Genomic DNA, 16,181 nt, shown 5'->3' with positions numbered 1-16,181 from the left:
TCTATCTTAGATCAGTGAATGTAAACCAGAGTAGAAAATAGATCTCATGAAGAAGATGAATGCGAGTACCTTGACATCATCTGTTGGTTCTGAAGTCTCATAGTGTATTTTCTGGGCACTGCCAAACTACTTTTTGGGGGCGGAACCAAAGGTCACTATATTTAGTCAAAAGAGTGCCCAGTTATCAGCATTTATAAGCTGTATGGATGAACTGAACACCGTCTTATAAAATAGGAAATTTCACCTCTCCAAAAGTGAAGCACAAATCTTTTGGGGTGTCTGTAACACAGAGTAAGCTGTGTTATTTGTCAGGTAAAAATTACTTCAAAAGTTTGGGGAAAATGGTTGAAAAGATCAGTTATCAAAACAATTTGACCTTCCTTTATATAACTAAGCTCTCTGGAAACTCGTAAAGCTGTTTAAAGTACTTGTTTGTGCAGATGCTATGATATGGAAGTTTCTGCCCGGATTCCACCTCAGATTTATAGGAAACAAGTGTGAAATCTGGGAGCAGATTTGACATAATGGACCCTAATCAGGTGTTTGAGTGGCCTGTCAGGCGTATCCTGTCAGTAGTGGCTCAGCCAACAAGTGACTGACGCAGGGAAGCAGTGCAGACATCTCACATCCAAAACGATGCCATTAACACCCACCATAAGGGTGAGTTCTGTGTAGAGCGTCAGAGTTGACTGAAGGAATACTGTGGTAGGATAGATTCACTGCAGACACTGATGGAGGACTGCAGCTGTTGGAGATGTGCCTGCTCTCAGAACAACTGGTGTAGACGAGGTCAAAGTTCAGCAGCAGCAATACATTGCACGGATTCTTTTAGAAAACAACTGGACTGCTGCTTCCTCGTTTGCAGATACATACGTGTAAAGGCAGGCTTTTCATTTATTCTAGTTATTTGTTAACAGCAGTTGAACGTCAGAGGAATAAATGAAGATGGAAGAAAATAGTGCCGTTTGTTTGCAGGAGCAGCAGCGGGTCATCTGCCAGAGAACATACCAGCAGTTGTGTTGAGCCAAAGTTTTAATGCTCACGAAAAGATAAAGAAAAACCCTCACAGGCTTTTGCATTGACGGCGCTGATAGAGGGGGTAGCTGTGGTCGAGCACAAGACGCAGTTTGTTGTGGGAGAGGAAGTGGAATCTCCCAAACAAGGCAGCTGCTCATTCCCGACACCGATGGCGTATGAACACTTCCAGCCCCGAACGTATCCTCGTCCCCCCTCCCCAGCACCCTGCTGGGAGAGTATTAGCCACACATGTCGAGGTTACGCAGGGAAAATACACGCAGGAGATGGATGACTGCTTCGATTCTACTCCCCGAGCTTTCAGGGTGGGAGGTTTGTGTTGGTGTTTTGGCTCTGGCCAGGAGGAGGTGTCAGGATTGAGATAACAGCCAGAAAAGTGCATCTCCCTGGATAACTGAGACATGCCCAACATGTTTACAGAGGATATTATACGTTGGAGGATGGATAAAGCTCTAACCCTAATGAATTGAAAATGACTAAAAATAGAAGTTTGAATCTCACTATTATATATATTTTAAATCTGATAGGATAAGACGGCCTGCAAAAACACTAAATCCATGCACAAAGCACTTCCTATAACACGTGTCTACCCTCAGAAAACCAATTGTGACTCAGAGCTCTTTCTTTCTCACTATATCCAAAAACTTGTGCCTCTTTTCTGGTGTAAGGGGGCATCCAACATGAGACTAATTTTAATTCTTCAGCAGCTTCATTCCCACTGTAATGATCCTGCCTGTTCATACCAGTCATACTCGGACACCTCTGAGTCTGCTGTGTGAGAGAGTTTATTCAGGTTTAGCTGGACCGAGGGGCTCAGAGGTCTTTCTGGTGCAACAGCTGGGCTTTGATCCGCAGCTCCCAGTCCCACCCGAGACTCTCAAGCGTTTCCCAGCTCATGTGTTGACATTAGCTCGGCGAGGCCCAGCTTCCTTTCATGTCAATGTGGTGATAGAAAATTAGTGTAACTGCGCATTTGTACAGGTGTCTCACTTTTCCTAATTTTGGCTGGTGATTTGTGTTGATGTGGGTTTGAAAGCTTTTACCAGCTGAAATTTCTCTGACTCCTTTAACAGAACTTTCTTTATAATTTGACGTAGTTTTGTGGTATTTGAACCATTGGTTGGATCCTGAAGAAAGGTTAATTAGAATAAGTTGATGGACTACATGTCTTTAAAAAATGATTTTAGGGAACATAGTTTGAAGAACTCATTTTGCAACAGACCAGGAACGCATGTTGTGCTCTTATCCCAGGTACTGATGCTCTGTTATCGAATAACAAGTTCATTTTAAAGAGCTCAGCACTCTTATCACTTGTTGCATGTAGACCAGCTTTATGACTAGACTAGTGTTTGGCTTCAGTTGTGATGAACGCCACAAGCTGAAACACAGTAATGTCCTATGTACTGTAAATAATGCTGGAGTTTTAACCTGTTAATGATGTGTTTAAACTTGTTCCTAACAATGAAGAATTATTCGTTTCTAAAGTACGACTGAGAGGCAGAATCATTTAACAGTAACGTCTTTTTCGACTGTTTCCAGTTTTGTTCTCTCTCCTAATTGAAGTTGAGCTTTACTGCTTTGGATGTCCTTTAATTGGCGATGATAACCTGGTGATTTAATTGTGATTATTGGCGGTATAAAGAGACTCTACAGTCTGCAGAATCATTTCAGCTGAAAGGCTTGCACATCAGTGTGTGAAGTGATTATTATTTTTTTTTTTTTTTTGTAAGTGTTTGCATTGAGTCATGTGTTTGGAAGACTTTACATGTAATCGCAATGCACCAAATGTCTGTTACATGTTTGGCCTGAACACAGTTTTCCTCTCTTCCATACACGTTGGAATTATGTGCAGGCGTCTGAGAAACCTCTACTCTGCCCACTTGATCTAATCTAGTAAAAATATGCATTATACACTTAACTTTTGTGGTATTAGTTTGACTTGCTGTTTTAAAAACATTACCTTCTTGATCATTTTCCCTTTAACCAGCCCACCTTATATCAGTTACTGAAGCTTTGTGCAGCGTGGTACGTGCTTCTTGAGTGATTAGCTAGTTTTATTAGCCTTTAACTCTGCGTGGTTTTCATCCATTAACAGATGAAACTTTAGGTCCTAATTTTCTTCATTCCTTTGGAACGCGCCAATGAGATCTTTGATGTTCAAAGTTCAGGCAATCAGTGGTGATGAATGACGGAGAGGAGGTGAAGCGGAGGCTTTTGGCCCAGATCCCTTGTTTAGAAATGGGGTAGTAGCTCTGGTGTGTGTGTGTGTGTGTGTGTGTGGATAATAGAGATCAGGGAGGAGGAGAACCAGAGAAGATTAAGAGGGGTGGGAGAGAAAGGATAATAAGATGTGTGACCGATGCTTCTTTTTCTTCTCTCAGCAGACAGGATGGACAAACAAAGTGAATGTATGTGTGTCTGTGGGGGTGGGGTGGGGTGGGGGTGTCTTTGGAGGTAAAAGAGCCTTGAAAAGTGTGCCAGTGGGTGGAAGGAGACGCTCCTTTTGCTTTCTACATCCAAACTTGGTGCGAGCATCAGATTCCCGTGCTGGTGCACACCAGGAATGTCCATATGTCCCCGGCTGGTAAACAGCACACTCCTTCTCTTTGTGCCTGTTACAATGGAGCACCTTCCTTTGTTTGGGTCTTTTCTGGAGCACCAAAGAGCCAGACGCCGCTGTCTGTCCAGCCTCTGTTTAGAGCTCTCATTTGTTTTTTGCCTTTGTTTCACTCGTTTAATTTCGCTTTCACTTACAGTTTGGTTTGGTTCAGGAATTGTGAGGGTCATGGTTTGGGGTTAAAATCTGTTCATTCATAACCCAACCTGCTGGTAAATTTTTTTTTTTTTTTTTTTTTTTTTTTAAAAAAGGCGATGTAGATCAAGTATCCATACATGGTGAGATAGGAGAGAGGCAGATTCATACAAGCATAAGTAACAGCACTGGTTAAATATAATGTGAGTAAAACGAGCCAGAACAACGGTAAACTCTAGGTCCTCATGTAAGCTGAGATCTTCTGAGGCCTGTAAACTAAAGAGTGCTATCTTCTGATGAAAGTCTTTTCAATATCTAATAGATTTTTATCTTCATGTGGCGACTTCTTCTTTCAACACAACGGTGAGGGGAAAAGTTCATTCAGACGGTTAAACAGGAGGAGAATATTCAGGTGGTCTTAAGCACTTACGTTTTTAACTCTTGGGACCTTCCTCTTCTCCCTCTTACCTTTTGTTCGGTCATTTCAGCAGGTCTGAATAATAAGGCAGACAAAACCAAAGGAATGCAGAAACTAAAAAAATTAGCAACTAAAACAAAGACAAAAGTGAGGACTTCGTATAACAACAGTTTCATTCATAATTTGCCAAACAAAGTAAAGGATGATGAGCAGTTTCTCTGTCCGACTTCTTATGACCAAATTGGGATCATAAGAGAAATTCCTTTACGCATCTCTCTGACTGCCACATTTATATCTCACCAGGAGATCCCAGGACTGTTTGAACTGTGCCGCTTCCCTCGCACAGAGGAGTGGTCAGGGGTTTAGAACAACACGCAGCACCCCTCTGATCTGCTGCTGACACTGCAACCCTGAGCTTTACTTTGTGTGTGCATGTTTCACTCCACAGTCATTCATTCATCTGCTAACATTTTCCCACCCAGGTGCCCCTCTCTCTGCACCAGGACAGCTCTGTCTGAGTGAGGGCCCATGGGTCAAAGGTCACATGTATGTCTAGTTCAGAGAGAGGAGGGGCATCTCAGTGAAGTGCAGAGCTTGTTTTTGCCATTAGCATTAGCCTGTCAGGCTAATGAACAACAGCACATGTGGCTATGCGATTAGGAGGGAATCCACTCGAAGGGCCCCTCGATTCTTTAGCTCAGTCGTATTTCAGGGAGGCCGGTTTCTAGTCTGAAACTGCTTTTTTCCACCGAGTCCTATCAAACAAACGAATCCATCAATGATCTGCACTGTCAGAACTAAAGCTTTTCTTGATGTGAAGCTATTATTTTTAAAGATTTCCAAAGCCAAAAGAACGATTCAAACAAAGATTCAACCGTCTAAACATGCATTTAAGAATCAGACCTTCTCTGTAAATTCCACAGATTCCCTGCTAATCCTCCACAAACACAACAGAGTAGGGGAATTCTAGTCATTTCATATCCAGCTGTTAACCTGAAGGAGAAACGCTGTAGAAACCAGGGGCAGTAAACTTGACTGGCCAGCAGGTATTAAAGTCCTCTCAGGAACTCCTCGCTAAAAAGCATCAATAAACATGCAGCTTTACTGGCCTCCTGGGTGACGGCAGCTGCAGGTGGAGACCTCTGAAACTAAACACTGCACAGCTTACCGTGGTTTCATGAAAGCAGAGACTCTGCTTTTGGTCAGAGAAAGGTCATGCCGTGGCAACATGAAAGCCTGTGTCTTTAGCAAAGGACAAAATATACCAACAGCACGACCTCTGAAATAGTCTATTTAAATACTGTCATAAAGTTACGTGTCTCGGTCTCCCTGAGATTTCTAGAATGTTGTACAAAGAAAACCAGACGCAGAAGTGGGTCCCATTACTCAGTTAGCATTGTTGTGTAGCGTCACAAGATTGGGTTGATCTGAAACCTGGCCTTCAAGTTAAATCGTTTAAAAGGAGAGAGTTCTAACATTTTTAGGTTACATGAAGCAGGTTCTTGGGTTTTAATTCAGTTATTTCACAACTCGGTTATAAGCGCCTTGAGGCGACTTTTGTTGTGATTTGGCGCTATATAAATAAAATTGAATTATTTAGATGATTCTGTTATGCAATAATACAATAGGTGTGGTTAGGATCTGTTGAGGGGCAACAACAAATTAAGATGCCCTTTGCTTTGTAAATTATCAGGTAAAAAAATGAAATGTAGTATGTTGTATATAACGGTCCCATTCACGCAATATCATTGATAACAGAAAATCACTGCTTGTTTAGAGACAAATGTATAAATGCCATATTTTGATTCAGAGTCTTCAGCAAACGTTTCTTCTTCCTCTGCAGGGTGACCGGGTGTGGTTACGGGAGGATGAGCAGTTCCTTCCCAGCACCGTGTCCTCTTGCTCCGGAGGTGTTGTTGTCTTTGCCACTGACTATGGCCAGGTAAGAACAACTATAGCAGGTAACACTACTGACTGTTGGTGCCAAATAATGAGCTCCTCTTGGCAGACTTACTTCCATAATGAACATGTATAAGTTTAGCCGGACCTCTTTATATCAGCTAGCTGTTAAAATGAAGGCAATGCCTTTTAGGCTACAAGGTAAGGCTTCTTTAGCAGTGGTGGTTCCCTGATACTCTGATTTGCATTTGTGTATCTCACACGTTTGGCCCGGAGATCCAGTGTTTAAACACGAGTTAGATGACCTATGTATTACTTCTAAAATATGAAGTATGTTTTGCTTAAACCTAACATTGACTTTGGATGTAGTAAAATAGCACATCCTTAAAAAGCAGGTATAGTCCAAGGTTAAATTTGTGATTCTGAGGGTTACATTTCCTTGAGTGTCTTTACCATTTACTGGAACAAAACATTAAGGCTATATGCCTGTTTGCTTAGCAGACGAGAAACATTCCCATCTTTCCCACACCTGTTCTGTTGCTGATAAGAAAGCCCAGGCTTAACGAGATCTTCCCATAATTTGGGATAAGCTCAAGATGCCGCAAATCCCCTAAACGCCATATGGCTTTGCATAACATCTTTCATCCACATGTTTTGAAAACAGTGGATATGGAGGATGTAGGGCAGATGGAACAGGGTTTACATTGTTTTGGGTTGATTATTAAGAATTAACATGCCTCAATCAATCAAGGAGGTTTTGAGGTTAGATTTGAAAGCATCTTTCTTCTGAGCTGTTTTGTTCCATAGATTTGGACTGAAATTTCACGAGAGTACCCAAAAAGTTTGTTTCTCCACACAATGGTGGTCTATTGACTCCAAACATGAAAGTAATCACTTTAAAGACAGCCATAGCTGTCAGCATCATGTGGTGTCAACAAACCAGATCACATATAAGAGCAGCATTTGGCTGGCTTCCTGTAGAAAGTCAACAACACCTCTGTTCTCATCTGGATTTCTGGATGTCTAACCAACTTTTTGTTGTGTTTCTTTAATTAGGCAGATCGAAACAAAAAGTAGACCCTACGATTATTTTCATTATTTGTAGTATTAGTTGGGATGGGATACATTTGTTAATGTGAAGGTACCTTTTAGGATGTTGCTTTGGCAGATGAATGAATTTAATTGTATGAAAGTTTGAGTAACTGAACTACAGCTTGCAAACTAAGACTACTTCTTATGGCTGATGTCCACATGTTGGTGAGGAGGCATCGATCACGCCAGTATTTGGAACACTTACACTTTACTCCATTTCCCTAATGCCAAATTTGGCGACTGATCATTGCCTCTGCCTACTACCCAATCCACACTGCACCAGACACCACAGGAGCTCAGACCCATGTAGCTTATTTGGGCTGGGCTTTTCTCCACCCTTGAGCCCCTCCAGATTGTGTGGGGCCATGGCAGGGCATGGTATCTTGTTCATGCATGAGGGAAGAGCCAAGTGGGAGATTGATAGATGGACTGGTGCAATATCAACAGTGATAAAGAGATAAGGTGAGGAGCTTGATCATAGTCAGTTGTGGCGGTTCGGATATTTGACATTGCGTCAGTGATAACTAACTTGATGCGACCTTTCTGTCTTCTGTTAGCTCACTCGTTGACCAGGTAGTTCAGGTATGTCAGCTTCTTTTCAAGAAGGTTCGCGTCCCTCGGACACCCTTAAAATGCGACTGGTGACAGTCTTTCTACAATAGTAGTTCTAACCAGAACCAGCAGCAGGAAAAGAACTAAATAATTTGTCATTTCACTGAACTCACCCAAAATGTGGGGAAGTGAAACACTGAATCTGCCAAAAAAAAAAAAAAAAAATGCTTAAGAAAAAGAAAAAAGGTGGGCTTGTCTAAACTAAACCCTAACAAGCCAAACTGTGGGTCACAGAGTCATTATAGAGGAACCTTTTTAGGAATTGAAAGAGTCCAGGATGTTTAATATCTGCAGTCTTCCACATGTTTGTGCTTCAGTGAGTTCCACTGCCACCTATTCTCCTGTTCAACCAAAGCCTTTAAAATCAGGCCAACAAACAATAACCTGTGCAAGCTGTTTGGGTGGATTTACTCTGCACTACCCTCCTGTGCTGACAGCTTTAACAAAGACTTCCTGTGTAGCCAGTGAGCAGCAGAGGGTCACTACCAGAGGACAGCCGCTAAATGTGAGTGCTGAGGGATTTAGGGTCATGTTGAGCTGAAGTATTGTCCTGAAGATTTACTGGCAGATTAAGGCATTCTTATCTCCTGGCCTCTGCTCGTTCAGAGAGTCTGTTAGACCTGCCGGCCACTGAAGCTAATGACTCTCCTCACCACAGTAAAAAATCTCAACTAGAGGATGGAGGGGTCCGTCTCTCTTTACATCTGTCGCCTCAGGAGTCCACGTGAACTTGGCGTTCTTACAGCTTGTAATGTGTTTCCAGCAGGTCAAAGTTTTCTCTTACTGAGTGAAAAATCTCAGCTTTTCCACATCTGCATGCTAAATTAGCATAAAACCTTAACATTAATGTTCCCCTGATGATGAATTGTAATGGTAGGTTTATAATAACGGTTTTATATGTAAGTAACTCAAAATCTTGAGGTCTTTTCTTCTTTATTCCATGTGGCAAACATTCAGCCCGTAGCATGCTAACTGACTCGCTGCTTTGGAGCCTCAAAGTTCAGACAACTTATACTTTGTGGTGATAAAGTTGTCTTTGTTAATAAAGTTTTACTCATTACTCGTCTTACCTGTACCTTCAATTCCTCTTAAATCTGTTTCTTCTCTTTTGTCTTTCTCTTATTTTGGTTTTTCTCCTTTTCCCCCAATACATCCATCTCTGTTGTCCATTTAATTTTTCTTTATTTTTTAAAATTAAATTCTTTTTTAATTGTTTTATTTTAGTCTCTAATCATTTGATAATTTAACTTTTTTTAGGTTTTGTTTTCTCTAGGATTCCTTTTTTTTTTTTTTTCTTTTTAAATCTTATCGATTCTCGTGGCTTTCTGTTAAATGACTCTTTAATCCTTTTCTTATTTTTCCTTCGATCTCTTCGTTATTCTGTGGCTTCCTGCCTGTTTCTTATTTTTCTCTCTTCCATCCTCGTCTTTTTTCTATATTTTCTTGTTATTCATCTTTTTGATTTCCTTTTTTTCTGCATTTCATGTTACTTGTTTATTTCTCCTCTTTGTCATATAGTTTATTTTTCTGTCAGCTCCTTCAGTTGCTGTAAACAGCTGTGATAATCTCATTGAGGATCGTGTGTTGAACGGTTTCAATTTAATAAGCTCAGAGTTGAAAACATAAAGGCATTACACAGTCATCCTTAATCTGCTCAAGAGCCTCAACAATACTAGTAATAATTATATATAATCGCTTACTACACACCACAAACTATTGTGACTAGCATCAGAAGGAGTGGCCGTCCGTCCTGTCGGCTCTCCTGTAACTAAAAAAAGTGCCTTAAAACAGTACGTGACTGCAGTGTGTGCGCTTGAGCAGAACATCGTACAGCAGCTCCTCTGTATCATTAAGAGAGTGCTGAAGTCGTGTGTTTGCATGCATGTCCATTGTTCTTTTGTGTGTTTGTGTGAGCTCATTCTAATTCATAGATTTAAATATGCGTGTGTGTGCTTGTGTATGTCTGCCAGTAGTCTGTTTTGTGTAACTGGAGATGAACTTCACCTGTTCAGCTTCAGCACAAATGCTGCTCCTTGTGAGGAAATCCAAAGCTGACGAGTCAGAGAAACGCGTTACTGCAACACGTCCACTGTTAACATCACAGTGGCTACAGAGTGAACGGTGTCGGCTAATAAGTTACAGAAGTGCTTCACAAGTACAAGGCTGTCCAAACGCTGCACGTTTTCTGATGGTTTTTAAGGCTTAAAGAATAAAAGTGTGTTAGTGGCGTGGAGTTGTATTCGTTATCATTATTATTATTTCCAAAAATTACCCAAATACAAAATTAACCTGACCTGTTGCTTACAGGACTGTGCACATTTGTACACGTGTCATTTATTCCCATTACACACGGTCAAACGACATCTTTCAATGTTTCGTTCTCTTTTTTCTTAAGTAATGCAAAGTGAACATACTGTGTTTAATTTTCTGTCAGTGTTTAAGCACCCTGCTGCTAAATGTGTCCACTCCTTTTTCTGTTACTTCGGTGTCACTTACACTTAGAGACAAACAACAAACTATTGAACTAATTGGAATTAGTGTGTTCAGCCTAAGTGTAATCTAGCTGCTAAATCCATTAAATCTGCTGAGCTCTTAATCCCGAGGATGAATTTGGTGACACCAGACTCGGGATAAAATTCAAACTTTTATTCCTTCTACCCAGAGAGAATAATGAGCCCAGTTCGTTCCTCATATTGAAGCTTTGAGTGGCCTTCAGTGGTTAAAGGGCTTGTGTGTGTGTGTGTGTGTGTGTGTGTGTGTGTGTGTGTGTGTGTGTGTGTGTGTGTGTGTGTGTGTGTGTGTGTGTGTGTGTGTGTGTGTGTGTGTGTGTGTGTGTGTGTGTGTGTGTGTGTGTGTGTGTGTGTGTGTGTGTGTGTGTGTGTGTGTGGACACCTTTCTGTCAGAGGTTGCAGAGTTCCTCTCGTCTTGCTCGAGTTTCAGTGTTTTTGACGGTGCAGACAGTCTCCTCCTCCTTCACTGACTGCAGGACAATGCAGGAGGAGATGAATGGTGATTCAAAGAGCAGCTGCTGCTTTTGATGATGATGAAAGGTGGGGGAGTGAAGCTGGAGGAGAGTGGATGGTTACCTGTTCAACTCGCTGACAGAGCGAGGGACAGCGAGGGGCCAGGGGCTCAGTTTTCCCTCCTAACAACACATAATGAAGAGTTTCATTTCCCCTCTCCTGACAAACTGATTACTGGCACGAAAAGTCAGAGTGATTATTAAATGTTACTGAAGTAATTAGCCGCCTGCAGCCTTTTAGTGTCTGTTAACACACAGACTCAGTCTGATGTTCAGATATTTTAGGTCCTAATGCTGTTTTGTTAAGGCACCCACACCTGTTCTCATAGGTGTGTGTGTGTGTGTGTGTGTGTGTGTGTGTGTGCGTGCAAAAACAATATAAATAGTAGCAACGTAGAACTATCTGAACTAGCTCTGGGCTAGCTGTTATCTCAGACATTTGACGGGTATGTCTCCACTCCCCCTGATTTAAAAATTTGTAGCTTAAACATCCAAGAAGCAAAATCACCTGAGAGCATTTGTCAGACTCCCCATGGAGACTACATGCAGTAGTATCAAACAACTATAAACACCACAGTGGAATTTCCCTTTTTTATAAACTGAAGCTAAAGATAAGAAGCAGATAAAGGCTTTTAAATTGTTTTTAGTCTGGGAATTACACCTTTGACTCATATCCTTTCATCGTGGTAATTACAGCCATCTGGCTCGCCAAACTGATAGAAAAAAGTAGGAAAATTTCACATTAGCAAAAACTAGAGAAAAAGTAATCCCTAAAGGCTACGTTATAAACGTATAGCAGGGATAAATGGATTCAGAAGCCCCTTGTTTTGCTTTATGAAGAGATACTGGCAATATTTCAAGTAAAAAAGGTGGTAAATAAATAAAAAATAAATAAATAAAAAAAATTGGGTCATTCGAGACTTTCAGAGCGAGCTACTAGCCGATAATCTGACGAACTCTGCATTTCTCTTAGAGAACAGTCCGTGGAATAAGTATCACTATGATTGGTGATGGACCAGTCGAGGGGAAAATCCTTTGCTGCTAATTTTAAGTTCCTCTCTAATTGCCTGAATGTAAAGTGAATTCACTTTCCGGATCCATCAAAGTAAAAACAACAGAGTTTATCCGGTTTGATCCAAGAATAGAGCCTGTTGATCCAGGAGTACAGCAGTGACCCCACCCCTGCATCCTCCTCGCGTGCAGTGATGCTGTGTAATGGCTTTGTTTCACTGAGATTTACTCCTGTTAGCATCTGTCACTATAGGCTTAGCGCTCAGGCCCCCGTGGCTTTGTTTTCAAGGCGTGGACCCTCTTTATCTCCACAAAGACAAGTGAACCAATTAGAAATCTAATTGGGTCAATGTCGACGAACAATCTGTGCTCTCCTAGTGCTATAACCCTAGAATACTGTTCATAACATAAGAGGTTGCCATTTTTTGTCTAGCACTGAACCTCTAAAAGGAAAATAAGGAAAGCAATGCCATTTAGAGCCATATTTGTATATATGTATGCTCAGGGTTTTTGGGGTGTTAAAATGCTAATTTTTTCCAACTTCATTATGTAACTTCCTAGTTGAAATAAGTACAAAGTGAAAAGGTGAAGTTGTCAGCTGACAGATAAAGGTGTGTAAATAGTAAATACCTGCCCTTTAGGTTCAGGGCTTGCATGTTTGACTGTTGGCTATAAACAGTGTTTACATTGGACTAGTCTAACAAGTCTGTTCACCGTACAACAGTTTGCCTCATAGGGAAAAGCAAATAGTTTGAAATGGCATTCATATACATGTCTTTCTTTCAGGGGTTTCCCAATTCCTTTACTTTGGGATAACGATGCCTTTTATTGTACACATAAAAGTTACAAAGCCCAAAGCCCATGCCAAACTGAGGTATACCGAGTGTTTAGCTAGTTTAGTCAACATCCTTGAGCAATTCCCTCATCTGAGGCAGTCAGCGTGGCCGAGTAAAGAAGCTCTCGTTTTCTCAGATATTTGCTGTCAGACAACAAAAGGACTATGACGAAGGGAAACGGCCACATCCCGTTATGACCCATAGAGGGTAGAGCTCTGCACTCCTAAAACCCTGATCTTACGACTGTGATTGTGATCTGACAAACTCACCATTCACATGAGTTACGATGTCTTGGAAAGTTACAGAATAACGAGGCTCAACTTAAACCTTTTTGCCCCTGGAATGATTCTTAAAACTTGGAGATGAGTTCATATTTGTACCTTTACTGTTCTCTCATGTTGAAGTCAGTTTGAATTAGTTTTTGTTGGAGGCCTGAAATAAAGTTTGTGTTTAACACAGACTGTTAGACATGAATTCTTCAGCTGTTGTTTGTCACAGAAAAGCGTTTTGCTAAGAAGTGGCTAAATTAAATTACTAAGGATGTTTCATACATTTATAGCCCAACATTAGTGCTGAACTTCTTACGATTAGATTTAAACTTAACACTTTAAATTTATTTATTTTTTTGACATTTTTTAAAGATCATCTTGAACAAACCCGACAGAGTTTAAGACTCTTTCACACCAAAAGATGAGTAACTGAGCTTTTTGGATGAAGAAACTTAAAGACAGAAGAGCTATAGCTGAGTGTTTCATACAGTGTTTGAAAACAGGTGCTACAGGAATGTATGGGGGGATGTCAGAGAAGTCCTGTTAAGGTTGGTGTAACAGAAGTTATGGAAACTGCAAGTGATGGTGACTAGAGAAGTGTAAACCTCTTTCAGTTTAGCTTTCATTACCAGAAGTCAAAGTATTTTGACTTATGTGGTGTTCTGACCTGGAGTAATGAACCCGTCTGAACATGCCGGCAGGTTGTGAACGCCTCTTGGACTCGATCACGTTTCATCCATCTAAAGGAAAAACACATTTGAGAGATGAACTGAATCCCCTGAAGCGTCACCGAGAGAGGAATGTGAGAAATGAAGCCTGGCAGGATGCTGAAGGGCAGTTTTGGTGTTGGCGTGGGGGTGTGGGGTCAGATGTGATCGACTCCTCAGACACAGACTTGTTTTCTTCTGGAAGAGTCCCTCGGCCTCAGCGGGTCACCGAATGGCTTCAGGGCCCCTCTGCTGTGTGTTTGAGTTTGTGTGTGTGAATACACTGAGATGGCTGGTTCGTAAGGGTCTCATTTTTATTCTTGGTAACAATAGTTTATGTGGACAAAAGAAAGAATTAAAAATACACAGCATCTTTGTAACCTCTTTCTGTTACGTTATTTTTCTGTTATGTTATTTTTCAAATTTTAAAATGATGGAATATTTGCTTCATTATTTATATTTTTTCCAGCCTATTGAAACCACAAGCCAACTTTTTCCTCTTTTGCATCCTATAAGCTACGGCTTTACCATTTCCCAGAAAGACCTTTTGGAGTGGTGTTTGTTTTAATGTGGTGAATATGCAACATGCAAACTCTAGCTTGTCTCTAAAGCTGTTTTCACATGAACTCGGCACTCTCTGAAGGATTTTTAGGCTTTAGGCTTTATGTAATTCCAAAGTGCACGGTGAAGATGATAAGGTCTGAAGCAGTTAAAGCACCCGCAACACCTGTAGTGTAAAGAACAGTTTTAATGCTTGACCAACATTTTTGAGCTTGTGAAATAAAAGTTGTTCTTTGTACTGCAAGTTTTGTTGTAGCCTTAAAATTCTTGTTGATTAACCAGCAGAACTACATGTGAGAATGGAAACATTTTTACATTAGCTGGTCTTTAACGTGCCGGCTTCCATAGTTCTTGTGTGAAATGTGTTGAAGTCCAGTATTCACCCTTTTTTTAGCTCGTATATTGGTCGGCAATATCTTGAGCTTTTACTGCTAAATGTCTCATTATGTTCACCAGCTTGTCTCCAGTGGAGGCCGTCTGTTGTTGGATGAGAGCATGATCAAATGTACTGTAACGCTTTGTATTCCGAAGTTCTGCAATAACTGAAATACTGCATTATTTCACCTCATGTGTCATTGCTAAAGGTTACTGAAATATCTTGGAAATGCCCCGTTCGTGTGTGTTGCTGAAAATACTTTGTGGTTTGGTTGTTTGGAGAAAAGGCTGAGACAGCAGAGGGTTTGGCTGCTCTGCGTTTTCAATCCCAAAGCCAACTAGACTTAAAGTCAGATGGAGTAATACCTCACTGACGAATTTAGAGCAGTTAAATAAAAGCCATTACCAACAGAGTCCAACAGTGAGGACAGTTTTCTACTTCAGCATCGCTTCAGGCGGTAACATTCCTTCAGAATCTGATATTTGTCTTCTGAAAGATTGGTCTGTCCAGACCTCCCTGCAGTGATGGATCATTATTTTGAGCACATCTCCCTTGGTGATCTGCAGGCTGCAACTCCCTGCAGAGCAGTGATAATTGGAGGTCTGCCCTAAATTAACCTCTCTGTCTCTTGCTTTTCACAACTGGACCATCGTGTGGCCTTAAACAGTTGGCACTACTGACCGACTGTAGAAAGCTGCTTTGAAGAATGGCCTGAGCCTGTGCTGCTGCATGGCTGAGACTCTAGATTTGTTCCTTCTGCTTTTACTTTTCTATTTGGATTTCATTTTTATTACAAACAATTCCAGAAGACTAATTTGGAGGTGAAAAAAGTTAATAAATATAATATTTGAATACAGAAATGGTCAAAAATAGAATATGGTTAATAGGAGAACCTTTTAATGGGTTAGTCCTACAGACACGGAGCGCTTTGGAGCAGATAGATTGGATGAAATGTCCTTTCTTTGTGATACTGATATCAAAGTTGTGACTTCTGCATGATGTTCACACACAAGTTTGTGGTCTAACCATGAAGGCCAAATCAATTTTAAGGAAAGATCCTTTACCAAAGAACACGGATGAGAAATTGTGGCTTTCCAACAAGCAGAAGTCATGATGTTACACGTTACATGTTTCAGCGCTCAAATGTCCGCTTAGTCTTCGTCTCTCTTCGCTATAATAGACAGGCGTGTCTCCGGCTTATTTGCATGCATAAATTCAAATTCTGAACAACAAATCTCTATGAGAAGCCTTTGTGGTGGTTGAGGCCTGATGTCCTGAACTACAGTGTAAACATGTATCAGATCTCAGCAAATTGTTTGGATTTTGGACAGTTAGTTCAACCAAATAATAATTTTTAAAAAACCATAATGAAATGGATGGATGGTGGATTGATTTGTGCACCAGTCCTTTAAGAATTTGATTAGTTTGAGTTCTTCAGAATTAAATGTAGTGCTTGATCAGGCTTTTCAGGCTGTCTGATGATGGAAACCAACAATTTATACATTTATGCAAAGAGTGAAATTAATTTGCCCTCCAAACTGAATCACAAGCAAGATAGAAAGTTGGCTTGATCTCAGTAATAGTTTTATGA

The 16,181-nt window shown here is 40.8% G+C and overlaps 1 protein-coding gene across 1 annotated transcript in view; it reads left to right on the top strand.

Moving 5' to 3' along the window:
* myo10 (myosin X) overlaps positions 1–16,181 on the top strand; it is a 128,416-nt gene that overhangs the window by 33,977 nt on the left and 78,258 nt on the right. The window contains exon 2 of the mRNA XM_031735163.2: positions 6,049–6,147. Coding sequence (XP_031591023.1) covers positions 6,049–6,147 — 99 coding nt within the window. The remainder of the gene's footprint in view (positions 1–6,048; positions 6,148–16,181) is intronic.

The sequence above is a fragment of the Oreochromis aureus genome, linkage group 18, assembly GCF_013358895.1.
Source record: "Oreochromis aureus strain Israel breed Guangdong linkage group 18, ZZ_aureus, whole genome shotgun sequence".
Taxonomy (NCBI): domain Eukaryota; kingdom Metazoa; phylum Chordata; class Actinopteri; order Cichliformes; family Cichlidae; genus Oreochromis; species Oreochromis aureus.
This window is presented reverse-complemented; position numbering and strand designations above follow the sequence as displayed.